Source organism: Delphinus delphis, chromosome 2, assembly GCF_949987515.2.
Source record: "Delphinus delphis chromosome 2, mDelDel1.2, whole genome shotgun sequence".
NCBI classification, from domain to species: domain Eukaryota; kingdom Metazoa; phylum Chordata; class Mammalia; order Artiodactyla; family Delphinidae; genus Delphinus; species Delphinus delphis.
In genome coordinates this window covers 153,067,402-153,094,905 of record NC_082684.1, presented here as the reverse complement: position 1 = coordinate 153,094,905, position 27,504 = coordinate 153,067,402, and the positions used below count along the sequence as shown (strand labels likewise).

At 48.2% G+C, this 27,504-nt stretch overlaps 2 protein-coding genes across 4 annotated transcripts in view; one reads left to right on the top strand and one right to left on the bottom strand.

Annotated features, from left to right (window-relative positions):
• FBH1 (F-box DNA helicase 1) overlaps positions 1 to 5,544 on the bottom strand; it is a 45,093-nt gene extending 39,549 nt beyond the window's left edge. The window contains exon 1 of the mRNA XM_060005998.1: positions 5,451 to 5,544. Coding sequence (XP_059861981.1) covers position 5,451 — 1 coding nt within the window. The 5' untranslated portion in view covers positions 5,452 to 5,544. The remainder of the gene's footprint in view (positions 1 to 5,450) is intronic.
• Positions 5,545 to 6,160: 616 nt separating this feature from the next.
• ANKRD16 (ankyrin repeat domain 16) lies at positions 6,161 to 25,573 on the top strand. Of its 3 annotated transcripts, XM_060005997.1 has the most exons (8): positions 6,161 to 6,498; positions 8,383 to 8,603; positions 10,138 to 10,180; positions 13,170 to 13,278; positions 13,769 to 13,930; positions 15,061 to 15,139; positions 17,512 to 17,690; positions 25,340 to 25,573. In XM_060005997.1, exons 1-8 carry the CDS (start codon positions 6,179 to 6,181, stop codon positions 25,571 to 25,573), a joined length of 1,347 nt encoding a protein of 448 aa, XP_059861980.1. In that variant the 5' UTR covers positions 6,161 to 6,178. The 3 variants fall into 3 exon arrangements, with proteins under 3 accessions (XP_059861980.1, XP_059861978.1, XP_059861979.1); XM_060005995.1 differs by lacking the exons at positions 10,138 to 10,180; positions 17,512 to 17,690; positions 25,340 to 25,573 and adding exons at positions 10,391 to 10,520; positions 16,174 to 17,360; XM_060005996.1 differs by lacking the exons at positions 17,512 to 17,690; positions 25,340 to 25,573 and adding an exon at positions 16,174 to 17,359.
• Positions 25,574 to 27,504: the final 1,931 nt, after the last annotated feature.

Genomic DNA, 27,504 nt, shown 5'->3' with positions numbered 1-27,504 from the left:
CACGCTCACACACACACACACACACACACACACAGACACAAAACTGCAACCACCTGAGGCTGTTATGGGATTGAGAAATGAGCTTGGATTGTGAGGTCATTACACATTTGGATCTGTTTGTTACTGCAGTCACACCTACCCTAACCATTCTAGGATCATTTGAAATTGACACAAGTCACTTCCCTTATTCCCCTACATTTGTTAATCATAATTTATACCAAAAGGCTTGCAGGACTTCCCTGGTGGTACAGTGGTTAAGAATCTGCCTGCCAGTGCAGGGAACACGGGTTTGGTCCCTGGTCCAGGAAGATCCCAAATGCCACAGAGCAACTAAGTCTGTATGCCACAACTACTGAGCCTGCGCTCTAGGGCCCGCAAGCCACAACTACTGAGCCCACGTGCCACAGCTACTGAAGCCTGCGTGCCTAGAGCCCGTGCTCCGCAATGAAAAGAAGCCACCGCAAAGAGAAGCCCACACACCACAAAGAGTAGTCCCCGCTCGCCACAACTAGAGAAAAGCCTGTGCACAGCAATGAAGACCCAACACAGCCAAAAATAAATTTAATTAATTAATTAAAACAAACCAACAGGGCTTCCCTGGTGGCGCAGTGGCTGGGGGTCCGCCTGCCGATGCAGGGGACGCAGGTTCGTGCCCCGGTCCGGGAGGATCCCACGTGCTGTGGAGTGGCTGGGCCCATGGGCCACGGCCGCTGAGCCTGTGCGTCCGGAGCCTGTGGTCCGCAATGGCGTAGGCCACAGTGGTGAGAGGCCCGCATACCGCAAAAAAACTAAAACAAAAGAAAAAACAAAAGGCCTCCAAAATGTACAGGTTACAGACCTAAATGGACAAGCTGAAAATAATAAGTGCCTACAATTCCTGGAAGGAAAGATTATTAAAAAACCATTTAAAAAAAAAATTAAGATAACTCACCAGCACAGGTGCCTGACTGGAGAAACAGCTCATAACAAGAACCCAGCTGGGTGGTTTTGCTAATCTAGAGAAACCCAACCTCGTCCTGTTAGCTCCCCACAACCCTCCTGCCCTTTTCCGAGGGACTCCGTGCAGATCAAGCGGACACCCTCTTGTTTCTGGTGAGACAGCAAAGGTGCCCACTGCTGGCCCATCGTTACCAGGAGCAGGTACTTCACAGGCCAAACTGCGCCCTGAGAGAACTAAGAGCCCAATCTGAGCAACATGAACGGTGTTGGTCCCCAATTCCAGTGCGACAGAAAGTATTCATTCAACCCAGGCAGCACTCTGTAGTAATAAAACCACCCTGTATGTCTCTGAGAGACCTGCAACAATTATCTGTACAACTATATTTAATATAAGTCATTTATATACAAATTATTACTATTACTATAGTATGGTTTTTTAAATTTATTTATTTAATTAATTTATTTATTTGGCTGCGTTGGGTCTTCGTTGCTGCTCGCGGGCTTTCTCTAGTTGCGGCGAGCGGGGTCTACTCTTCGTTGCGGTGCGCGGGCTTCTCATCGCGGTGGTTTCTCTTGTTGTGGATCATGAGTTCTAGGCCTGCGGGCTTCAGCAGTTGTGGCTCGTGGGCTCTAGAGCGCAGGCTCAGTAGTTGTGGCGCACAGGCTTAGCTGCTCTGCGGCATATGGGATTTTCCCAGAGCAAGGCTCAAACCTGTGTCCTCTGAATTGGGAGGCGGATCCTTAACCACTGCACCACCAGGAAAGTCCCTATAGTATGTTTTATTAACGTCTTCTTAATCATTGTTTAAGCGTGTATTAACATGTCTTCTGCCCCTAGGCTGAAAGCTTTATAGTCTGGTGGGAGGAGCAAGGCACTCGGCCCTAGCACCCAACACTCACTGCTCCATAAATATTAATGAAATGAATGCATTAAAAGAACAAATGCACAACTACGGCACTTCCCTCTGAAGAAGATGAGGTTGAGGTTGTCTTCTTTGGCTTTGAAATCCTACACTATGTTATAGGTCCAACGTGCTTCACAGTTTTTGGAAGTTCTTTCACGTACTCTCATCTGATCCTTGCACCATCCTGCAATTGTGCCAGGATGACACTGGGGCTCAGGTGATGGAACTTAGGTCTTCTGACTCCTCAAGCCAGAGTTCTTTCTACGGAAGGTAATATTCTCTCTTCCACATCCAGAAATATTCAAAGCAGCTTCTAAAAACCTCAGCTTTAATTTCTCTGTCCCTTTTTAGAAATCACTGTGGAACACCATAACCAAAGATAGCAAGTATTTAGAAAATAGCAAGCATAAGGAAAATATCACAAAATACTGTACACTCAAAATGAAAAAACTTCCAAATATTTTGTCCCCATTAGCTCTACAAGAAGCAAAGGCAGAAAGGAAACACAACATCCAAGTCCTCACTCTCAGTGCAGAGCTGGGTCCCTGCCAGCACTACATCCCGCTTCCCTACAAACCCAAAGGTCCAGGCCCGCAGGCCCAACCTCACTTAGGTCCCCTCACACCCACAAACACCTGTTCCTCCCCTGGAAGAGCACTCACTTATTACAGCAAACAAGGATGGCAAGAGCTTTTCTATGTGTTTCTCGCAAGGAAAAGAAAGAACAGGGGAAGAACGGAAATACAAGAAAATAACCATTACTTACAGACTAGAATTTATAGATTTGAAAGGCTTTTTTCTACTGTCAATTCAACCCACAACCACTTTTAAGTATCTATGATTTCCCAGATTCATTATAAACACCATGAGGGCTTCCTCTCTTGGCATCTCTGGGGTCAAATGCTATTTGAGACACTGAGGATTCAAAAACAAATGATGTCACTTGTCCATAAGGCAGCTCTCAAAACACACACAAATTACTATACATAAGGCACTATAAGTGCTACACAAATGCACTTATGAAATGAAGAAAAGTGACCAGTTAGGAAGGATGAAAAAGGCTTTATGAAGAGTTCAGCCTTGCAAGATGAGTAGGATCGGGGAAGGCAAAAGAAACAGTGTGTGCAGAAACACAGAGAAATAGCACACCAGTGGTGTGCCGGTAAGCCGGGTTTCATTAGAACAAGAGGCTCATGGATTGTGGAAAAGGATGGAAAAGAATTTGGAAACACAGAGGATAAATGTCCTTAAATATAATGCCAAGGAATTTAGACTTTATCATGTAGGCAACTCGGCGAATCATCTCGCTTTTCTAAGCAGGGTCAATGACCAACCAAATTTACACATTAGAATGGTAACTCTGGAGGCAGGCAGAGGATGAGTAAACATGCAGACTGTCAAGAAAACAAGGCAGAAAGTCACTTTACCAACCAAGGCAAGAGGTGGTCAAGGCCTAAGGGCAACAGCAGCAAAAATAGGGAGAAGGGGAAAGTGAAGCCTAACAAGTTTTTTTGGACTGGTGAGACTGGAAGAGAAAAAACAAAACAGGTAACTGACGTTTCTAGCCAGAGCTCAATGATCACATCATTAACCACGTTAAAGAGTAAAGGAGAAATCGTGTTTTCGTTTTAATCACTTCTTCCGGGAATGAACGGAAAATGAAAGCTTTCAGTTTTGAAAATGGCTGTTTGTTCTGTTTTAAAATTATCTGTAGCATGCCAGGTTAAGCTCCGGGAGGTACTCTGAGATATGAGACTTGTCCTCAAACGTCTGTGAGTGACAACTGGAGACATAAGATTCAAGACGCTTTGGTGAGATGCTCTAAGAGCAGATGATTCCACTGACAGATGGGCAAAGACAGAATTCACATTCAATCTTCGAATAAAATCAGCCTAGGAAGGATAGAGGGGAATGACAAGCAGAGAAAGATGATGACAACAAATCTGAAATGAGAGTTCTAAGTCCAATACCAAGTTTGGTGTTCACACACTCACAGGTCACAAAACATGTCAAATGATCACGACACCGGAACCACGAAACACAACAAAAGATAAAGGAAAGAGGACAGCCAAGCAGCAAATCACAATGCCAATGAAAGCCACATGCGAAATGAGTCACTACAGGGCACACCACAAATTCCAAACACCTGCACAAAAAGGAATGAGCAGACCAACTGGGAAACCTTAAGACCCCAGTATAGCTCCATCCATTAGCTTACTGTCAAGATCTGTCCCCTCTACACCAAACTTTTACTCCAGAGAACCACAGGGGCTGTGGACAGGTTAACATACATTGTCATCTAGTTATCTCAAGGGGGACGCAGACCAAAATAAGCTCCTAAAGAAGGTAGGAGGTGCAGAACTGCATGTGGGATACCAGTTAAATAACCAATCATCTGCATTTAAAATACTATCCTATACTGCAAACGTTTTGTTTTTAAAAGCAAGGAAGCTGGAGGCGTAAGGCAAGAGAAGGTGGAGTCACTGGCAATGAGGATGTGGAGGGGGATTAACAACAAGAAGTGTGAAACTACCGGATACCTCAACTTCCATTTGCACCAACACCAACAGCTGCACTAAGACCAATGCTTGGCATGTCCTAAGACTTGATGCACTTCAAAGCACTTTTACACCTTCCTTTCTTTTGGAAGTGGCAAAATACAAGGGGACAATAACTTTGGCAAAGCTGATACTGGACTTGGTTCTATCTCTGATGATTATCCATATTACACTCAGTTAACCAAATTCAATCCGCTCACAAGTAAAATGAGCTTGTTTTGAGGTCTTTTTTCATTTTATCTCCCTTAATTTATTTGAGCAGAGTGCCAAGCACTAGCAGACCCTCACCAGGGGCTACCACCCTTCCTTCCAGAGGTCTTTATTAGCTGTACTCCCGTGGGAAAATCGCTAACTTCTTTAGGTCTCAATTTCCCCACCTGTCATGATGCCTTCCTTACAGGGTTGTTTGCGGATGAGATAATTAATGTAAAGTGGTTTGTAAACCAGAGTACAATACAAGATGTAAAGCAGAATTGTCTCCAGGCCTGGCAAATAGCAGCTGCTCCCATTTTATCTCTAAAGGAACCGAAAACACCAGGAAGGTTAAATGACGAGCATCCAGGAAGATCGGGTAAAGAACTCAACACCTACCCTCACGTCTCCCGTCACCCCACACAGCTTGCTCAGACCTCAAGTACCCTCCACCCGCTCAAGGCCCTCCCACATCACCTTAATTTTCTTAATACTCAGGTTAGGGGGAGGGCGACTGCAAACGAAAGAGGCAGAAGGATACCATAAAATGACTCGCCCAAGGTCAAAACAGCAGAGCAGAAGGAAAGGAAACGCTGGCTGCCCCCAGCGGAGGCCACGTCTCCGCGACTCCCACACCGCCGAGCAGCGCCGCGCCCCCGCGTCCCAGGGCGCCTCGGCCTCCAGCGCGCGCGCCCCGCCGCGCCCCTCACCGCCGGCCCGCGCCCCTCTGCGTCCGCGCCCGGCCCCCAGTCCCCCGCGGACCCCCTGAGGCGGGACCCGCTGAGGAACCCAAAGGTTCAGCATCCACACGACTGGGCCCGCCCGCGCCCCCTTCCACGCCGTCGGCCTCACGCACTATGGCGCTCCACACCCGGGGTCCCGCCGCCGCCGCCACCGCCACCGCCGCCGCCTCCGGGCCAGAGCCGCCCGGACACCCAGTCCCAGCATCCCCCGGGCAGCGCGAGCCCGAGAAGGCCGCGGACTTCCTCCACCAGCTCCGCCCCCGCCGCAGCCCAGGGAAGAGCCCGCCGCCGGCGCTGACGGAATGCGCCCCTGGCCAATTGAAACGCGCGTGCGGAGGGGGCGTGCTTACGGACTTCTCTGGCGGCCAATCGCAACGCGCACCCGGAGAAGGGGTGGCTACCGCTAGCGGGCTCCGCCCCGTCCGTGCTTCCGCTAGGGCGGAAGAGGCGAACAGAAACTTTCCCAGAGTTCCTCCGAGCTCGGGGACCCACTGAGGGGTTGCGGCAGTCGGGGTGGGGCGGGGCCGATGCTGTGGGCGGGGCAGGCTGCGGTGGGCGGGGACGCGCGGGCCCCACCCCGTCCCCGCGGGTCCGCTCTGCTTGTGACCGGGACCGGCAGCGGCGGTCCCGCGGTTCACCTAATGTTTCGCCGGAAAGTGAAACCAGCGCGGGCTGCAGCCTCCGAGCGTGCGTTCGCGGCGGCCAGCGGGGCGCGTGGTCAGCCGGAGACCTGAGCGCCCGCCCGGGGCCGAGCCGGCAGGGCGAGGCCGGGGGCGTCCGGGGGAAGGGTCGGGGAGGGCCCTTGGGGGGCGGGGGCGGACCAGGAGCGGAGCCAGGGGCCATGGCAGCGCCCGCGGACCCAAGGCGGCTGTGCCGGCTGGTGCAGGAAGGCCGGCTGTGTGCCCTGCGGGAGGAGCTGCGGGCTGCGGGGCGCGCCGGCTGCGCGGGGCCGGCCAGGGACACCCTTCTGCATTGCGCCGCGCGCCACGGCCGCCGGGAAATCCTGGCCTATCTGGTCGAGGCCTGGGACCTGGACATCGAGGCTGCCAACCGAGACTACAAGCGGCCTCTGCACGAGGCTGCCTCCATGGGCCACCGGGACTGCGTGCGGTATCTGCTGGGCCGAGGGGCCGCGGTCGACTGCCTGAAGAAGGCCGACTGGTAGGTGGCGGAACTTGCGGAGAGACCCTCACCATTCCCCGCAGAATCGTAGATTCCCGCTCCTTGGTCGGCCTCCACGCCATAGCCCCTCAGCCTTCCCCTATTGAGCAGAACATGGTTGCTACCCTTATGGGGTTAACTGCTCCGATCTTCTGTTCCAGACTGCCTCCCATGATAGAGCAGAGAACAGTAAAGTACATGATCAGATAGAGTATAAGCAAACTACAAATTGTCTATATGTCCTACGTATAGCATGAGCCCCAGGGCGGGATGTTCTTCTAGGAACATGTAGCTAAATGATTACTTCACCAGTGACATTGTTTTAACTTTATACTTTGAAATTCGTAGTTATAGGTTCTCAGAAATTTGCAAAGACATGGGAGAAGTCCCATGCACCTTTCCCCCATCTTCCCCCAAAGTTAACATGTTAACAGCCACAGTAAGGTAACAAGAAGAAGGAACTGCAATTGCTACAATCAGTATACTTACTCGGATTTCACCAGTTATACGTACACATGTGTGTGTGGGGGGGTACTCTGTGTGATTTTATCACGTGTAGCCTTGCATGACCACCTCCACAGTCAACGATGCTCACCTGTAACCATCACACAAAGTAATTGCATTGTGTTAGATCCACATCGTTTTTAGTACTATGTCTGTCCACCTCCTTAGAGGTTATGAACATCTGAAGATTCATAACATAATGAAGTTCCTGAATGAATCCACAAGGGATTCCTGATCTGATATAAATAAGGAACACATCAGACAGCCAGATAGCTAGACAAAGTGCATCTTGCCCACTGGCATGGGGGGGCGGGGGGCGTAGACCTGGTGACTTTTTGAGGTTTGCACTTTGGCTGTGACTAAGCACAAAACTGATTTTCTTATGCTTATCCAGTTCTATGGGTAAGGAAACAGTCTTCCCAAACAACCGTTAAAAGGGCACGTTTCATTTGATTGTGTGCTTGGGAGGTGCAGTTACAGTGAGACATTTTTGCCTGTTCTCACCTTGCTGGCTTTCTCAAGTCCCTTACCTGGATTCATTCCCTCTGTGAAGCACTCTTGAAGATTCCAGCCTTCATTTATCTGGGTGTCTCCCTCTTGATTTCTCATTCACTATCATTACTACATTACCAAAAATAAAAAATCAAAATAGTGTTGGTAATTAAGTAATGTCAAAGCAGTCTCAGAGGACAGATCCTGGCTGAGACCCATGTAGTTACGTTGCGCTTCAGCTGGGCCAGCCCCTGGGACAGGAGGTAAACAAGACCTGCCCCTGCTTCCCAGAGTCATAGCAGATGAGAAGGCAGAAGCACAAAATCACTGATGTGGGAGAAGAGGAGTTGATAGTGATGTAGTTCACTGTCCCATAGTTGTGGACACACATCAGTTCAGAACCTTATTGTAATCACGCCGTTTCATTTGCTCCACCAATGTAGGCTCCTTACGGCAAGGCACTTTGTCATCTGCTCTGTTTTAACTCCGTTTCAGAACCGTTTAATTATCGGTTACTGATTGAGGTGAATGGGATAAGTCCAGCAGAGTACCTCTTATGCAAATATTAAGCACAAACTGTGATTTTGACTAGTTCTATTCCAATTCAGTGCCATACTAAAAACTAGTTCAGAAACAACTTTGCCTCCTCAGTATTCCCCACCTGTAGGGGCACCCACGTCACAATCACTTTCCCCTTGTTAATTCTCCCAGGGCCCTCACGACAGGCAGGGAAGTTGCCAGCCAAAGCTGTTTTCCTGCTTCCCAGACTCTCGAGTCCTCTAGGTCTTCCATCTCTGCCAAGGGTGTGCGTTTTTCTGAAGCCCTGGTCGAGCGCTTCTAATGCCTCAGCTGCCCTTCCGTCTGACAGCTTGTCCCGATTAATCTTAGGACTCCTCTGATGATGGCTTGCACAAGGAGGAATCTTGAGGTGGTCCAGGACCTCGTGGAGCATGGCGCCAATCCACTGCTGAAGAACAAAGATGGCTGGAACAGTTTCCACATTGCCAGCCGAGAAGGCGACCCTCTGATCCTCCAGTACCTGCTCGCTGTTTGCCCAGCTGCCTGGAAGACAGAGAGCAAGATTGGGAGAACCCCGCTGCACACGGCAGGTATGACCTGGAGCTGTGCGGGATGCCACCCACCAGGGAGCGAGGGGTTGGGGAAATGGCAAGGAATACGAGCAGCTTTGGGGTATTTTGGCAAACACTTAGTTTCTAAAACCAGTGTCACCGGGCCCTTAACATGCTCTTCTTTCTTGTTTTAGGTGACTTTTCACATACATTTGTCTTCTCCTCCCCAGTTAGATGGTAGGCTGGTTCTGTTCCTTACTAAGTCTTTGACCTTGGGCAAGGAACTTAGTCTCTTGAGCAGGTTTCCTCAGCCACAAAATAATGATAATGATGATGCCCATATCACAAGGTCGTAGGGATTAAGGCACATGCAAGGCCCTCTGTGCAGTGCTCCACACGCAGTGAGCACGGGACAGCTACAGCTGCTATTTTCACAACCATTTTGACATTATTATTATTAAAAGCAAAAGGAAAGGGGACTATTTCCTTTTATCTTCAGTAATACCTACTATGGTACTGTCCATTTAAATAAATATAGGTGCTTATAATTAAATACCAGGGCTCAATGGATGTGACTTACCTAGTGACAATGTTGAATATAAATCTGGACTACCATTTTCATTGTTTGGAGTAATTATCCTTAACTCTGAACTGTTTATTTGTAGATTATCTTAGTTGAAAGCAAAAGCACCACGGTATAAGACAAAAGGGGCACTAAGCAGACCAAGAGTCCAGGTCAAGACATTTAGAACATAATCTTTAGCCCTCTGGATAGCACATTGAATTAGAATACAGGGCTTTTAGGTTTCTCTGAAATCAATGCCTGTGACATGATGTAATTGAGGAGATAGGCACACAGTTATTCTGGCCACAGTTAGGGACTAAAGAATCCTTTATAAAACTTTGCACATGAGTGGAAAAACTTCTCTGCTCATGAATTGTTTGACAAACTACCCTGCTCTTGTGGAGAAACAGTCAGTGCCCAGTCATTCACACAAAATAGTGGAGAGTAGGTAGTCAAAATCTTTTTTTTTTTTTTTTTTTTTTTTTTTTTGGCCACGCCGTGTGGCTTGTGGGATCTCAGTTCTCTGACCAGGGATTGAACCCGGGTTAGAGCAGAGAAAGCTCGCAATCCTAACCACTAGGCCACCAGGGAACTCCCTCGAAATCTTTATTATAGAGGATAGTTATTTCTAGCAGGAGAATTAAATTCCTGGTTATTTTGTCATGGATTACTCTTAAAATGTTTTACATTTCTTGGGAAAAAACTGACTGGTCCTAGGGATTTGTAGCACGAAAGTGAGGAGGCAGGTTTAAGATTGAATGTTTGCCATCAGAGTCTCATAAAGACAAGATAATCAAGTGTGAGCCTTGTACCTGTTAAGTGAAAACATCACCCTTTACCACTCATCGAGCTAAATTTGTCTTTTTCTGGGGCGGTGGCAGTGTACCTAACTTAATACTCTTTCCTGGAAGTTACAGCTAGAGGGATGGGGCACAGAGAGGTGCCAGGAGGGAAGAAGCATTTTGGTTTTGTGCTGAAAAGCTCTCATTCTCAACTCTCTCCACCCAGCAATGCATGGCTGTTCAGAGGCAGTAGAGGTGCTTCTTCAGAGGTAAGAACAGAACAGCAGATTAAGGAAAATATTTGCTAATTGACAGTTAATATCAGTGCTGCATAATATCAGAGCTCAGACAAAATGTTCATAAAGAATCTAAGGTACCAAAACAGACATGAACAAAGGACTTAAGCAGATAAAGAAGGTGAAACAAAAATAGCTGACAAACCTGGGGAAACATTGGCCTTTTATCTGTTCATTCAACAGACATTCATATGCTCACTCAGCACTCACTGTACCAGGCACAGGGGCTACCACAGCAACAAGATAATGCGGTTTCCCCCCCAACCCATGGAACTCACAGACGGGCAGGGAAGATAGACGCTGCCCATGTCGTGTGAGTCTGATGAGCATTACAGGGAATTGCGAGGTCCCCACAACAGCATGGGACGTGGCCTAGGGGTGAGGGATCTTGGCCCCAGTGACACTGATGCTATGACCTGGAAGAGGCTGAAAATGGGGGCAGGGTGGAGGGGGCATTCCAGGCAGAGGTGACAGTACCGTGAATGCTCAGGGCCAGGGACAAACACAGTGCATGGAAGAGACCAAAAGAAGATAGGCACTTGCTGTGTCCCAAGAGTGACGGGGAGGCTGCAGAGGAAGGGCGATTCAGGGCCAGTGGGACACTGGGCACCACCTGAGGATTCCAGATCTTGTGCTAAGCGTATAAGATACCACTGAATAATAAGAGATTTTCATTTTTCAAAGATCCCCCGGTTGCAAAACAGAATGGATTGGAGGGGGAGCAAGCGTGGGTGCTGTGAACGCAGTCCGGCGGCTGTTGCAGTTGAACAGGAGAGATGGTGGTGGCTGGACCACGATGCTGACTATAGGGTGAAGAGAAAGGTCTGGAGACACTTGAGAGGTAGAATCACCAGATCTCGGTGAATAAAGGGACAAACGGAATGAGGGAGAAGGACGAGTCCAGGAAAATGGCCAGGTGTCTTGTTTAAGCAGCTGGTGCTGTGCTGGTGCCACCTGCCGAGGTAGATGACACCTGGGGAGGAGGGGCAGGCTTGGGGAGAAGCTGGCAGTGTCACTTTTGGGCATGTTGAGTCACATGTACCTGTGAGACACCCAGGCAGAGACATCCAGCGGGCAGTTAGACACAGATTTTAGCCCAGAAGAGAGGTGTGGGCTGAGATACAGGAGGGGGCCTCGTCAACATGGAAGTGACGATTGAATCCATAGGATGGAAGTGGTTACCTAGGAGACGATGAGTGAAGAGGAGGAGGCCTCATGTAGTGCCCCGAAAGCATCACTGTGTAGGGCTTGCCTCCTACGCGTTGGGACTGTATACCTGCAGTCATAAATACTCCTTCCTTCATTCAACAGATGTTTTCTAAGCACTTCCTGTGTGTGTTAAGCACTGGGTGATAAGCAGTTAACACCGTTCTTTCCCTAACAGCCTTCAGGCTAGTGTGGAAGCCAAGTATAGACACACAATCACAGAAATGTCATAAAATTTCAAATGGTGATGATACTACAAAGGGAAAGTCCACAATGCTTTGTGGGAGCAGGGGTCGTCCTGTAGATCTGGGGGAGAAGATGGGCCTCTGAGGTCCTCCTGAAGCTGAGATTTGAAGGATGCCTTGGAGTGGCCAGGTGAAGAATGGCACTAGGATGTTCCAAGCAGAGGGGACCAGCAAGTGCAAAGGCAGCAAAGAGCCTGGCACCCTGGGGAGCAGAAGGAGGTGGGACAGGCAGGACCGTTGAAGGTAGGAACAGAAGAAGATGGGACAGGTGAGAGGTAGGGCCGAGAGGAAGGGGAGACAGGTGTGACCATGAGGAAGGTAGGAACGGAAGAAGGGAGGACTGGGGAGAAGGGAAGACGGGTAGGAATGAAAGGAGGTAGGACCATGAAGCAATAGGAACAGAAGGAGGACAAATAGGCTGTGGGACCGAGAAGAAAGTGGGACTGGACAGAAGGGGGGTCGCCTTAAGCACAGGGAGGAGGGGCCAGAGGATCCCGGAGAAGTGAGTGGATGCCACATAATCCTGACCGTGGGAGGTCATGTTGAGGTTTTAGGCTTTGTCCTTTGTGGTTGGGAAGTAGTTAAAGCTTTTAACCAGGAGAGGCTGTACCCAAATTACATGGTGAAAAGATTACTCTGTTAGTGGTGAGAACAGAATGGCTGGGCCAGAACCAAAGAGAGAAAAATGGGTAGGAGGCTGTTGCGTGTTGACTTGGTCTTTTGTTTTCTTTTTCCCGGCTGCACTGGGTCTCGGTTGCTGCACATGGGCTTTTCTCTAGTTGCAGCAAGCAGGGGCTATTCTTAGTTGTGGGGTGAGGGCTTTTTTTTTTTTTTAACATCTTTATTGGAGTATAATTGCTTTACAATGGTGTGTTAGTTTCTGCTTTATAACACAGTGAATCAGCTATACATATACATATATCCCTCTTGCGTGGGCTTCTCATTGCGGTGGCTTCTCTTGTTGTGGAGCATGGGCTCTAGGCGCACAGGCTTCGGTAGTTGTGGCACACGGGCTTCAGTAGTTGTGGCACACAGGCTTAGTTGCTCCGTGGCAGGTGGGATCTTCCCAGACCAGGGCTCGCACCCGTGTCCCCTGCCTTGGCAGGCGGATTCCTAACCACTGCGCCACCAGGGAGGTCCCTGTTGACTTGGTCTTAAGGGGTGAAGACAAAGATGGAGACAAGGATACAGGTTTGTTTAATATTTTGGATGTAGAATTGAGAGGTTTTGGTAATAGATTGGCTATGAGGGATGAGGGGTGACTTCAAGGTTCTGCATGAGAAGCTGGAGAGATCATGGTCCCTAAAATGTGACAAGAAGCTTAGAGGAGGAGAAGGTTTGCTGGGGAAACCAACCTGCTCTCGAAGAGCTCGGTACAGATACTGAGGTGGGGAAGGAGGGCAAGCACTCCAATTCTCACGGATCATCTATAAGGCAGGTGGTCAGGAGTCAGCACCGTTGGGTTTGAAGCAGTGACTGTTCCCAGCTGTTACTTTGTGTTTGGGCTCTAGGTGCCAGTATGAACCGGACTGCAGAGACAAGTGTGGCCTCACGCCCTTCATGGACGCCATCCAGTGTGGACACATCGACGTAGCCAGGCTGCTCCTCGAAAAACACAAGGTATAGAAATGGTTTGGTTTTATCCCTTTAGTTCTTCCTACACGTTTTAGATCATGGGATAAACAGGAAGCATTGTTGTTCAGATCATGGGTTCAAATCTCAGCTCTGCCACATCCCCCCCTCTGAGGTCCCCTTTACCTCTTTAAGCAGCAGTGTTTCCATTTGTAAAACAGGGTTACTATAAGGATTACATAACATAATGTACATAAAGCAGTTAGCAAAATAAGTATTCAATAAATAGTAGTTGTTTCGTAATAATAATAACGGGCTCTCCCCAGTAACTCTATTTGTTTGGCACTTTAGCCTACAGCGTTGAATCTTAACCATTTTTTTTGGTTAGAGCATCCTTTGAGAATCTGACAAAAGCTTTGTATGTATCATGTGCCCAGGAAAATGTACATAGACCACAGAGTTTTGCCAAAATGTCAGAAGTCCATGGACCCAGGTATCTCTGCTCCTTACTTTTGTTCATGTCTCTCCCAACCTCTAGGCTTGTGTTTCTGCTGAGGACTCCCTGGGGGCCCAGGCCATCCACCGGGCAGCAGTCACTGGGCAGAATGAGGCCGTCCAATTCTTGGTCTCTGAGCTTGGCATCAACGTAGATGTGAGAGCAGCCTCCACCCACCTCACAGCACTTCACTACGCAGCTAAGGTTTGTTTCTTTCCAGAACAGTGTTCCTGCTTCCTGAGGCTTGCCTAACTCTGTTGATGAGTAACCCTGTAGTCGTGGTTCTTTTGCTCGATCTCTATGGAAGAAAGAAATTGCCCATGACATACTCTTAAAATGGTCGTGATTCTAAAGCCCTGTGGCCCTTTAAATAGAAACCTGCCTTTATTTGTTTCTGGGTAAAAACTGAGAAGAGCCCTTTACTCCATGTAATGTCTGGACTCTGTGTTCCCTCCTGCCCTTTTTTGTTTTCAGGAATAATGTTATTTGAAGCCGTAAAAATCCATCGTATGAACTTCCTAGTTCCTTATCCTTTTACTGGATTTCAGAAGATTTCTTTAAGAAAAGGGAATTGCATTTACTGGGCTCTCTGATGTATGAAGTATTTAAGACACACAAAAGTTTTCGCTAGAAAAGTAGCCACTATCTTTAATATTATTGGCCACCTGCCTTTACTTGTTTTCCTAGCAACAGGAATAAACATTTTTCTGGTGAACTGCACTCCCCTGCCTGTGTTCCCCCTTTGAGAACGTGGGTATACAGTTGAGGGTGGGCTAAGAGCATGGTCTATGGCCACGGGGATAAAAGCGAGTGGGAAGATTGAACCTGCAGCCTTGGTTTCAGTCTCAGCAGGTACTGACAGGCTAACTGGCTGGACAAAGGTATATCGATTGCTTCTCAAAGGACAATGCCAGCTATGATAAGAATCCCATCCAGGGGAGGTTACGCTCTTTTCCAGTTTATTTCTCCCCTAAAGATTTAACGAAGAGTGTGTTTGCTTGGGACATTTAGAATTGTGCTTTCTGAGTAAATCACAAGATTTATACTCCTTACACTGAGGGAAACCCAACCAAAGTGGTCAGTGGCTCTCTGACCACTACAAAATTGATCATCTGTATTCTAATAATACAGATGTATTCTAATAACTAAACGTCACCTACATCTTTAATGATTTATGCTGAAGTTCGAGAGTAATGTGATGAGCCTTCCTTTGGATATGAAAATTGAGTTTCAGCAGTCGAGTATTTTAGAAGAAGCACCTAATGTGCACTAGAGTTTGTGTTTAAGGCTTGCTTTTGTTGTTACGGTGGTAACACCTTTATTTCAACTCTCAGGAAGGACACGTAAGCACAATCCAGACACTCTTGTCCTTGCGTGCCGACATCAACGCCAAGGACGAAAGAAATCGATCAGGTACGACCTCATTTTACACGTGCTTTGAAAATTATTAGTAAACTGAATGTAAACAATGTAAACAATGGACTTCTATGTTAAAATCATCACTTTTAATATTATTCCTCTAGTAGCTCAGCAACTTTTCCTTAAAAAAGCACCTCCTCCATTTGCAAAGCTATAGAACTACTGCTGTTACCATGGTAACGATGATGACTACTACTCCTTACTGCTGCTGGTATTACTGTTGTTGTTTTGATTATTTTAAACCACACAACGTATGTGACATCAAAGCACTTTCTATCTTAATCCATGATCACACCAGCTCCCCAGGTGTTACATAGATTCTTCATAGGTCTTCTCTCTACGGAATGTATTTTAAAACCTTAATCACTATAATTTTTTAGATTTTGGGCTCAGAAAGATATATTCAGAGCTAATTCCTTAGACCTGGACTTTAGAATAAACCTTCTCAGTAGCACTCTATGCACCAGTGTCCATCTTGCAAGGGTTAAGTAGGACCTTGTGATGCCTCACAACTCACTCCAGGGCTGCAGAGGAAGATCACTAAGTCCCAGGACACAAACTTTCTCCTAACGACAGGGGAGCAGGACCCAGGATCATGGCTCACAGCACATCAGAAACCCTCAGCACCAATTTCTAACCAGAATGGGAAGATGTGTCAGCAGTTTTTCTTTCTGTTACGTCATTCTCACTCATGGTGATATTTTCACTTACACAGAGAATTCACAAAACTTTGAAAATGTCTTCTGTACTATTTAAAGTCTCCTATTTCTCATTAACTTACTTTGTTGTTTTAGACAAGTCTCTCAAATTCTCTCCGATTGGTTTTGTTACTTTTAAAACCATTTGTGACCAAGTCAGGTTAAAAGGAAAAATGTTTTGATCCAGAATAGGCAAAGTCATAGGGAAGAATATGGAACTATGAAATCTGTGCAGTTGAAAGAGTCAGTGTTTTTATCAGGGGCATCCTGCTCCCCAGTCAGTACTGCTGTAGGTGATGCACTGAGCTGGGTGCCTCTGTCCCCACCCAGCCCTGCACCTGGCCTGCGCGGGGCAGCACGCGGCCTGCGTCAAGTTCCTCCTGTGCTCTGGGCTCGAGGACTCTCTGGACATGACGGGCGCCCTGGCTCAGCAGCTCACACGGAGTCCGGACGTCCTTCAGTGCTTCAACCACAGCGCAACAGCGGAGGGCGTTTCCAGAGGAAAACAGTGAACCCACAGTAATCCACGTCCTGCTGCTTGAATCTGTTTGCAGATGCAATGAAATGGGCCAGTAGCCAGTGTTTTCTGCCCTCCCTCTCCTGCACTCCCCGCTTTGGTGGCGGATTCCCCAGGAATGAGGCGTCTGTCTTCCTGGCTGTATGACTGCACACCGCACGATCGGAATCTTTCCATAATCTCTGATTCACTTTTTCTGCCCTTCCAGTGGAGTCAGATGATGTTGATGAAGTCGGTGTCTGGAATCCTTAGAGAAGCATGAAAATACAGTGTACATACTGTTATGTATGTGTGTGAAATGTTTTATAATCAAGAGTGTGTGGTGAGGCCATGATAATAATATTTAGAATATAGCAAGTTCCTATTGCCTTGAGAGGTAAAACATAATTGGCCTGTATACTTTCTTCTTTCATGGGCTTTTCATTGGCATTGCAATGGTTTAACTTTTGGCTTCAAAGCCTGGAAGGAAATGCTGGGATCTGTTTACATAGACATTTACAAGGAATGGAAACGTTTCTATAGTCTAAGCACTGCTCCTTGAGCTATAATGTTTTAATCTTGAGGTTATTATTTTTTTAATGACAAGTTCTGAATTGGCTCCCTTTGGATAATAAAGGCATCTCAAAACGCATTGAAGATATTTACAAAGCCTTTCCACGACCTCATTTGAAAAATGGGGTTTGTCCCACAGGTCACATTTCCTGTCCCACCTTCCACCTGCCCACGGAAGCTTGTGGCTGTCCAGAAGTGAAACACTCGGCATTGTAACTTTGAAAAATTTTGTAGCAACTTAAACAGATTGAAGAAAGGATGAGTCCTCAGGCATTTGGATTCTTTTCCTGTATCTTTTCCTTTTCTTTATATGCAAATAATAATTATTAGTCCAAGTCAATCTGTTAAAAAAGCGTTTGCATCAATCACAAGCAAGACTCAGTCCCCTCGTTCAGTGTCATCTAGTAAGAACTCATCGCACGCCCTCACCCCCGTTCTCAGCATCGTGCCAGGCTGGGCAAATAGCAGGAATGTCCAGTTCTCTGTTATTCCCAGGTGGTGCTGGCTGATTTTCATCCCTAACAACCAGATAAATGTGCTGGTAGAAACACGACTGGGACCTCTGAATCACACACTGTCTCCATCTGCACCTTCTCCAGCTGCAGTTAACCGTTTCCTGTTGCTCCAGAGATGTCTTCGTGTCCCTGCCTTTGGGTCTGAGGATGGCCTGTTACGTGCATCCCTACTTGCAGGTGGGACAGAAAGACCGGTCTGGGGCTGCCCTTCTCCCCTCAACACACACGTGAAGCAGCTTTTTCTTTGCAGTGACTGCACACAGGTGTGTTCCCACCCGAGCTGTGCCTCTGCCTTACACACTCGCCGTGATGATGGTCTGTCGGGTTATGCTTGGTTCTCCAGTACACGGGTCTCCATTGAAAATGCCCCTGTAGCGTGGACAGGGCTGCTGGATGCTGCTGCCAAAGCTACTCGAGAGCCAGAGAGGGCAGTGATGATAGTAACATTCATTGTGGCAAAGATAGTGGTGATGAAATAATTACAACCTATTACCGCAGTAGTAATATATTGAGAATGCTAATGACAATGGTGGTGATCATTAGTATTATTCTCTCACTTCCTAATTATAGGTACTTTTCTCACTTCCTTTGGGTGTTAAAAGTGGGGCCCGTCCCTGGCCACCAGATCTAGAATTTTGTTCCCTCCTTCAACATTTTATATCTTCTTCCCTTAGTTCATGTTTTCTCCATAGCATTTACCACTGTGGAATATACCAGCTGTCTTGAGTTATTTATTTTCTCTGTTGTCTGTCTCACCCACGAGAATGTAAGCTCCTTGGCCAGGGTTTTTGTGTCTCTTGCTCACTGACTATATCTACAGGGCCCAGAACAATGCCTGGCACATGGTAAGGTTGTAGATCATGAGATAGCCAACGAGTGAACAATAACTTCTGTTTCTTGAGCACTTGCTGTGTCCTGGATGCTGTGCTAAGTGCCTTTCCTGGCCAGTCTCGTTCCATCCCTGGCTCTTAAGAGGGGCAGCCCCTCCTAATTATCCTCCATCTCAAGCATCCTTTCTCATCCCGACCTCCTTAGAGAAGAGCCTGTGCTTGGTTCCCAGTTCATGGGCACTGCCGGCCCCTGCCGCCTGGCTTCCTCACTGCTGCTTTTAGGTCACCGGGACCCAATTGCCAAATCAAGTAACGTGCCTTTAGCCCTCATGTTACTGATCCTTTCAGTTCAATTATCAATCACTCCCACCTTCCGGAAGCTCGTTTCTTGTCACCTCCGACAACACGCTTCTGGGTTTTCCTTTCTGACCTTCCTTTTCCGTCTCTGTCGTGAGCGCCTCTGTCAGGGCCTATCCCATACATGCTTCTGTCCCCGCTCAGCACTGTCCCTGTGCCGAGTGTGCCTCCACCCGTCTCATCCATCTCATCTCACTGCCCCCTGACCATTGAGTCCCTCCAGCCCTGACCCTCTGCTGCCGGCTGTACGTTTTTGCATGGATGTCCCAAGGCTGCCCCACACTCAACTCACTCAAAACCTAGCCTCCCCCTAAAATAAAAAATTAAAAAAAAAACACATTGTAAATCAACTATACCCTAATATAAAGTAAAAAATTGTAAAAAAAAAAAAAAAAAAAACCCAAAAAACCCTAGCCTCCCCCAAACTGTGTACATTCATTCTGCGCCTGCTGTCGGAGCTGTGACACCGCCCTTGATCCCGCCTCCCCGGGTCCCTTCCTTCTACAGGAGGCCCGGCCAGTCTGGTCAGCTCCATCCTTATGGTGACTCCCTGGTTCAGGCTTCACATCCAGACCGCTGCTGCCACAGCCCAAGTTCTCCTCCTGCGCCCCCTCAGATGCATTCCCCGCACAGCTGTCGGGGCTCTGATGTGACCAAGGGCGCTGACCGCCGATGCTGGCTGCCACCTTCACCAGGGTTCCCAGCGCCTCATCCATGACCCACGTCCAGAGACCGTGGCCGGTCCTTCCGAGAGCACAGCTGATCCACGTGAGAGGTCAGAGCAGAAGCCGGAAGGGATACAAAGAATTGCTGTCATTTGAAAATAGCTGGGACCCAACACACATTACCAAAAAAAGTTATACAAGAAAGTATTTACAAGACAAAAGTAGAAAAGGGATTGCAACATGGAAAAGAAAGCACAAAACTCACACTCAGAAAATGAGAGCTCTGCTGTTGGGGGGCGGGGGGAGCAACACTTTATCCAGCCTGCTGTTCCTAGATCCGCTAGCGGGTGGCGGCACAGAGCAATGTCCCTTTTATTCGCCCAGGCTTTTTTTTTTTAATAGAGCCCATTGTAAAATATAAAAAAGTAAAGGAGAAAACAAAACCGATCATTCCGCTGCCCTGAAATGACCACCCTTACTTCTTCCTAGTCTTTGTAAATGTACATAGTTGAGATGATGCTGTATGTGCGGTTTACCCCAACTTTACATCTCAAGCACATCCTAATACTCTTCAGAATTCTGTGACCTTTTACTTTAATGGCTGTCTAATGCCCCATCGTATGACTGTCCACACTTATTCCTTTATGTTGTCATTTTGGGGTTATTTTATCTCGTTAAGATGAGATGTAGATGGGATAACCAGTGAAGCTTTGTCAAATTCGACTGAAAGCAGGTTTAGGGAGCGGGTCCTTCGGGAGGTGGGGGAGGGGGACCGGAAGTCCGTGGAGGCCAAGCTCCAGGCGCACAGGAGAGCGGAGGGAGGGTAAGGAGACAGCTTCAGGTGGACCCACGCAAACACCTCAACTGACATCGGTATTTAGAGGGAGTGGGGTTGGTGGAACACGTGTGTTACATTTTCTACCATCGCGAATAACAATGTGAACTTACATTTGACGGTCTGTAGACTTGTTAAAATTGCTTTCATAAGCCGGCAAGGGTGTGGAGGGTTCAAGACCCAATTTGAAAGAGGGATGTGATGTTTCTCGAGAAAAACGAGGTAGAAGTGGGGCCTGGCCTTTGACCTGAGCCGTGACAGTAGGATTTGCTTGGCCTGCATGAGGAAGGCCTATGGGAAAGCATTTGTAACAACCCCCAGAAAGGTGATTGACTTTGTAACATGGACAGGCCAAGGGCTTCCTGAGAAGAGCGCTGGGGAATATCTACACTCATCAGCCACCCAGGCGCTGCCACGGGGCCTTTTCTGGCCTGAGAACGTCAACCTCAGGGTGGACGCAGGCATTTCAGCCAGCCTCGTGGTGTGAGCTAAACCTCTTTTTCCTTCTTCCCCGTCTCTGGAAGACTCAGAGCATACTTAAGGGTGGGTGGCATCCCGGGAGGCACATGAAACAAGATGAAAAACACCGCAGAGCAGTGATTACCTCTTGTTCAGGGTTCACTGCTCCAGGCGTTCCTCGCCCGGTTACCAGGATGGCCTGAGGACCAGTGGTACTGCTGGCAGGATCAGGGCGCCTCTCCAGGCTCTGCAGTTAGCAGAATCCAACTCACATCCAGAAGTGTGGCTGGAAGGGAGCCCAGGAAACGTGGTTTATAATCTTCCTGGTACTGCAGCGTAGGAAATCCCATAAAGAGGAGGTGGCGTTCGAGTCCACACACCCACCATACTCGGTGTTGCTGGAATACCTTAGCAAATCTACCACCTGGGACCAGCACAGCCCCAGGGGCTAGTCACTAATACCTATAAAATAATCCCCCCAAAGGAGAATCATTTCAGTGTTCTTGGGACTTCAAAAGTAGCCAAAGAATTCAAGTGACAGCTTATGGCAGAAAGTCTTTTTCAGTTATTGAAATTAGGGCATAACTAAGAACATTCAGAATACCACACACACAGTTTAGGTGGTCTTGGTATGACTGGTAGGGGTGGGACAGCAGTGACTGCAAAATGAAAGTAGTTAGCATGTACATGCTCTGTTAGGGGAGACTAAGGGGAAACAGGTGTTCAGCCTAGAACATTCCAGTGGATTTCCTATGAAGTCAATGTGTCCTGAGTTTAACTTTGAAACAAATTTAAAAATTGAAATTAATTAATTAATTAAAATCTACCACCTGGGAAAGTGCCTGATTCCCACACACATCACCAGAGCTGTGCTACCACGTTCTTAATTTCTACTAACTTGATATACCATCTCACTGTTGTAATCCTGCATTTCTTTAATTATGGATCAGATTGAAGATCTTTAGATTGATTTACTGGCCATTTACATTTTTTCAGTTTTTATCAGCATTCGTTTAGCTATGACCTAGTCAACAACAAACTACCACAAAATTCAGTGGCTTAGAAAACAACTGTTGATTTCTCCAGAGGCTTCGGGTCCTCCGGTGGTTTGCTGATCCTACCTGAGCCGGGCGGGTGGCGTCCTGTCGCTTGAGCCAGCCGTGCAGGATGGAGTCGGCTCTGCTTTGTGTGGGTCCCTTCCTCAGTCAGGCTGGCCCGGGCTTGCTCTCCTGACAGCGGCAGAGATTGGACAGAGGAAAAAGAGACTCCAGTGCCCTTCTGTCTCTGCCCTGTGTGTGCAGACACTCCCATCCCATCAGCCAAAGCAAGTCCTCCTGCCAAGCAGAGCATGCGCCAGAGGGCACCACCCAGAGCCTGGATACTGGGAGGCCATTGACTGAGACCACTGGTGAAATCAACGTCTTGCATTATATTTGACTGTTGTTTTGTTTGTCTTGATTTGTGAGAGCCTTTTTTATATTGAGTGAATTAGCTCTACACAAAATTCACGTGGTAACTAAAATTTTTGGTGTGCATTTATAAGTGAAGAAAAAACAGACTACAGCATTGCAGAGATAATTTCCTATATATCTCCTTTTTTAGAAAACCTCTTTTGAATAGATATGGTCGTACATAGAGGCTAACTAAAATTCTTGGAGGGGAAAGACACCGCCTGGATGCAGTGGGGTATGTCTGTTTGGATTAGTCTCTGATAACTTCAGAGCACCTCTCAGATTCTAGAGCATTCACCCGTGCCAGACTACAGCATGCGTGGACTTTATTTTTCCCCGTTTTGCTGAAAATCCACAATCAACTAAGATTCAGATGAACATAAAAGACCTAGGAACGAAGTCCAGCTTGCAGGTTACCCTGTCCCTTGGTCCACAGCTCTGGTCTCGCTCTCTCCCCATTCTTCCAGTTGACGCGGGCTTAACTAGCTCAATTTAATCATTTAACATTAGACTGAAACAAAAATCGCTTAGTAAGAAAGGTCCGCAAGTAAAGAAAAACACATACTCCAAAAGCAAAGAAGAATGTGGATCCCATATTTTCTCAAAAACACCTTCCTGACCTTATATGCATGTATGTGGGGAGGGAAGATCAATAAAACATTTACACACATAACTTTTCCTTCTCGGAGCTTCCATCCACTCTATTCACACCTCCTTTGTTGCCTGCATTAGTTACAATATAAATTCTCCCATTAGCAAATACCCAAAATAACAGAGGCATAAACACAAGTGTATTTCTCTCCCAGGTAAAAGCCTGGGCAAAGCCAACCTAGGGTGGGTTAGGACAGTTGGGGACAGACAGACTCCCGATGTCAGTGGTCCAGGCCCTAAGACTGCTCACCAGCCTGTAAAGGGAGTTGCACCCCCGTTTTAGGAAGGCAGGTGTAGGGACTTCCCTGGTGGTGCAGTGGTTAAGAATCCGCCTGCCAATGCAGGGGACACGGGTTCGAGCCCTGGTCCGGGAAGATCCCACAGGCCGCGGAGCAACTAAGCCCGTGTGCCACAACTACTGAGCCTGCGCTCTAGAGCCCACGAGCCACAATGACTCAAGCCCGCACGCCTAGAGCCCGTGCTCCGCAACAAGAGAAGCCACCACAATGAGAAGCCCGCGCACTGCAACGAAGAGTGGCCCCTGCTCACTGCAACTAGAGAAAGCCCACGTGCAGCAATGAAGACCCAACACAGCCAAAAATAAATAAATAAAAATAAATAAATGTTTTAAGAAACCTTTAAAATTTTTTTAAATTTTTTTAAAAAATTAAAAACGAAGGCAGGTGTATCATTTCCATTCCCATCCCGCTGGCCACAGCTTAGCCATGATAGCTGGCAGAGAATCAAAGTTGGGGGCCAGATGGGGTCTCTGCCACATGCCATTTTCAGAGCTGCCTTGATGAGGGCTGTTTGTGTGCCTTCCGTGTTCATTGTGAGGATTCAGTGGGGTCGTGCTTGAGGTGACCGGCACATGGTAAGCACATGCATGTCACCTGTGGGCATCTTCCCCGGTAACAGCAGCAGGATAAAGAGTCAGGGCTGACGCCCTATGGAGGCATCATTTGTATTTTGTGTCCTGAATTTTCTTTCTCTTTCCTTCCTTGGGGACATCTCCCCACTTGACCCTCAGGTGCCTCCCTTTTCTTTTTTTAATCATTCTTTTTTTAATTAATTAATTTACTTATTTATTTATTTGGTTGTGCCAGGTCTTAGTTGCAGCAAGCGGGCTCCTCAGTTGCGGCTCGCCAGCTCCTTAGTTGCAGCTCATGGGCTCCTTAGTTGTGGCTTGCAGGCTCCTTAGTTGTGGCTTGCAGGCTCCTTAGTTGCGGCATGCGAACTCTTAGTTGCAGCATGCGTGTGGGATCTAGTTCCCTGACCAGGGAGCGTACCCGGGCCCCCTGCATTGGGAGCGTGGAGTCTTAACCACTGAGCCACCAGGGAAGTCCCCCTCCATTTTCTTTACTGAAAAGAAAATTTCATCTCAAAATCTTTATCCATGCTAAGATGTTAATAAATGAATGAAAAACTCAAATTTTACCAGTCCCTGAGTAATCTGCATTTTACCAGGGATCAAATTATTAAACTGAACGAATGAAGCTCTCGAGCTGAAATGCATGCACCATTCAAAATGTAAAGAGGGATTTTAAAAATGTGTTCTGGGCTTCCCTGGTGGCGCAGTGGTTGAGAGTCCGCCTGCCGATGTGGGGGGCGCGGGTTCGTGCCCCGGTCTGGGAGGATCCCACATGCCGCGAAGCGGCTGGGCCCGTGGGCTGTGGCCGCTGGACCTGCACGTCCGGAGCCTGTGCTCCGAAACGGGAGAGGCCGCTGCAGTGAGAGGCCCGCGTACCACAGGGAAAAAAAAAAAAAAAAATGTGTTCCATCTGGGCCTTTCCTCCTATCTTCCTACTTGAGACGTTTTCCATCCCTTTCATGACTACGTCTTGTTAACATTGTCTCCTTTCAGCATCTCAGGTGGGTCAGCTTTTCTCCAGGTCCCCTGCTACCCACCCAAGTTCCAACCAGGATCCTCTTGTTCCAGTGACTATGGCTGCGCAACATTTTACCCCAGAGTCTAACGGTTCAAAGCAACGTTTCCCGTGCTCATGGAGGCTGTGGGTCAGGGATTCAGACCAGGCATGGCGGGTGGCTCGTCTGGTGTCCATGTGGCCGGTTGGCGGCCACAGGTCTTCACAGGGGCTTCCACTGGAGGCCTCTCCCTATGGGCTGGTGTGAGCTTCTTCACGGAGTGAGACTGGGGTCCCAGGGGTGAGCATGCGGGGTGGGGGGAGGGCAGGGCAGGCAGAACCCACACTGCCTTTCCCCACCTGCCTGGGAAAGTCACACAGCATCACCTCCCCACCTGCCATCCGTCAAGGCCGGCTGGGAAAATCTCACCCAGGAGCCAAGGGAGACAGCCTCCACTTCTTGGGGGGAGTCGACAAGTTCCAGAACAGGTGGGACAGCAAGTGAGCCCCTTTCCACGTTGCCTCCCCCATTTCTCTCTCACCTGAATTCCTATAATGGCCTCTGACTGGTCTCGCTTCTTCCACCTTGGTGCTTCGCTTTGTGTAATTCTCACAAGCAGCCCAAAAAGCTTGTAACAGATTATATTGTGCCCCCACTACCCACCGCTAACTCACCAACTTCACTTGGGGTGGAGCTCAGTCCCATGCCACCCACCGCGTAGAAGACCTCTGGGTCCCACTTCCATGTCAAAGGCCTGCCTTCAGTTCCCCAAACTGACCAGATTTTCTTACCCCTCAGTGTCTTCTGGAAATTTCTCTTGACTTGTCGTGTGGGTTCCTCCTGTTCATCCTGGCCCCTGAGCACCACCCCCCAGAGAAGCCGTGCAGGACCCCAGCCTCAGAGCAGCCCTTCTGCAGCACTTTGTCCCATCCCTTCACGCAGCTGTTCATAACTGCCCGGATAATGCCGTGCTTTCCTACGAAACAAAAACCCACGAGATCAGCATCCGCATCTGCTTTGCGGTTGGCATAGTGTGGAATGAATGAATTCCACAGTGAGGAGCTGTGGGAAAAGGACCAGCGTCTGCCCTCACGAGTCTGATGTCTGAGAGAGGAGCAAGGCTTGTTCTGTGACTATGTGACAGGCACAGTGTGCTGGGGGCCAGGAGAGGAGACAGCTTCGCAGAAGACGTGTTATCTGGGCTGGGCCTCGAAGGATGGAAAGAATTTTGATTCGTGGGCTTTCTGAGCGGAGTCCACAACAACGATATGATATCGTGAGTTTGGGGCTGCCAGAGAAGATGCAGTTACATCTGAATTTCAGGTAAACCACGGGTACTGTTTAGTATAAATATGTCCCAGATATTTCGCAGGATATAATTACACTCACAAAGTATTCGCGGTTTATCTGAAATTCAGGTTTAAGGGGGTGTCCCGGGTTTTCACTTGCCAGGTCTGGTGACCCTAAGTGAAACTCCAGTTCACAGAGCATCCTTGCCTCTGCTGGGCAGTTTCTGCTGAACAGTGGCCCCTTTGTTTCCCGTCTCACAAACCAGGGACAGAGACAGCGTGAAAAGTCATGTGACTCCTCTGTGGGCATCTCAGCCCCTCGAGATGCCATGTTCAGGTGCCCCTGAGCTCACCCATGCCGAGTCAGAGCAGGTGTGTAGGATGAATGCCAGGAACCAGGCTTGGGTGGCAGAGGACTCTCCCTGCCTTTCACTGTCTGGGAGACTGCACCAAGTGACTCAAGGTTCTCATCTGCACAAAGGCCACAACACCCACCCGGCAAAATCGCCAGAGTACAACGCCTGGCACACTGAAGGGGCTGAGCGAAGAGTTGGCACCGTGGCATTGTTATTTTGTTTGTAACCTGTCTTTAAAAGCATCTCCATGTCTTACTGTGTGGTGTCCGTTTCCCCGATAGCAACAGGGAACAGTATTGTCAAAATTTTTCAGATCTTAGAGTTTTAAGTCTAAGAACCCATCCAGGGACTTCCCTGGCAGTCCAGTGGTTAAGACTGCGCCTTCCAGTGCAGGGGGTGTGGGTTTGATCCCTGGTCGGGGAGCTAAGATCCCACATGCCTCGCAGCCAAAAAACCGAAACATAAAAAAAACAGGAGCAATATTGTAACAAATTCAATAAGGACATTAAAAACGGTCCACATCAAAAAAAAAAGCACCCATCCAATCCAGTGGAGGCTCAGCAAAGTTCAATAACTTGTCTGCCCTACAGCCAAGTGTCTGAAAACCCAGCTGGCACCCTGCCCTCTTAGTCACGGGTGTGACGCTCCCCGAACGTCCAGTCACCCAGGCATTTCTCCATGAAGGCATCAGGCTGCATCGCTACCTCTTTCCAATAGTTGGGAGATTTTCTCTCTTTTAAATATCAGTGAGAGGGAACCTCCCTGGTGGCGCAGTTGTTAAGAATCTGCCTGCCAACGCAGGGGACACGGGTTCAATCCCTAGTCCGGGAAGATCCCACATGCCATGGAGCAACAAAGCCCACGTGCCACAGCTACTGAAGACTGCGTACTTAGAGCCCATGCTCTGCAAAAAGAAAAGCCACCACAATGAGAAGCCCGTGCACCGCAACGAAGAGTAGCCCCCGCTCACTGCAACTAGAGAAAGCCCGCGCGCAGCAACGAAGACCAAATGCAGCCCAAAAAATTAATAAATATTAGTGAGAATTGTGCCGAGGCAGGAATTTCAGTTTCCCACTCCATCTGCCGGAACATAATCCAGAAGTTGTCTTTTCTCACTGGCCTCAGCACCGAACTTGTGAGCCTGACTTCTCGGTGGGGTGAATTTCCTGCCGCCTACACACACACACACACACACACACACACACACACACACACACACACACGTCTTACTCATTTTTTTCAGCGTGTAGGATACCCCCCCATGATAATAACCAAACACTTTTACTATGCAGGTGTCCGAAATAGTAAGTGGATCGAA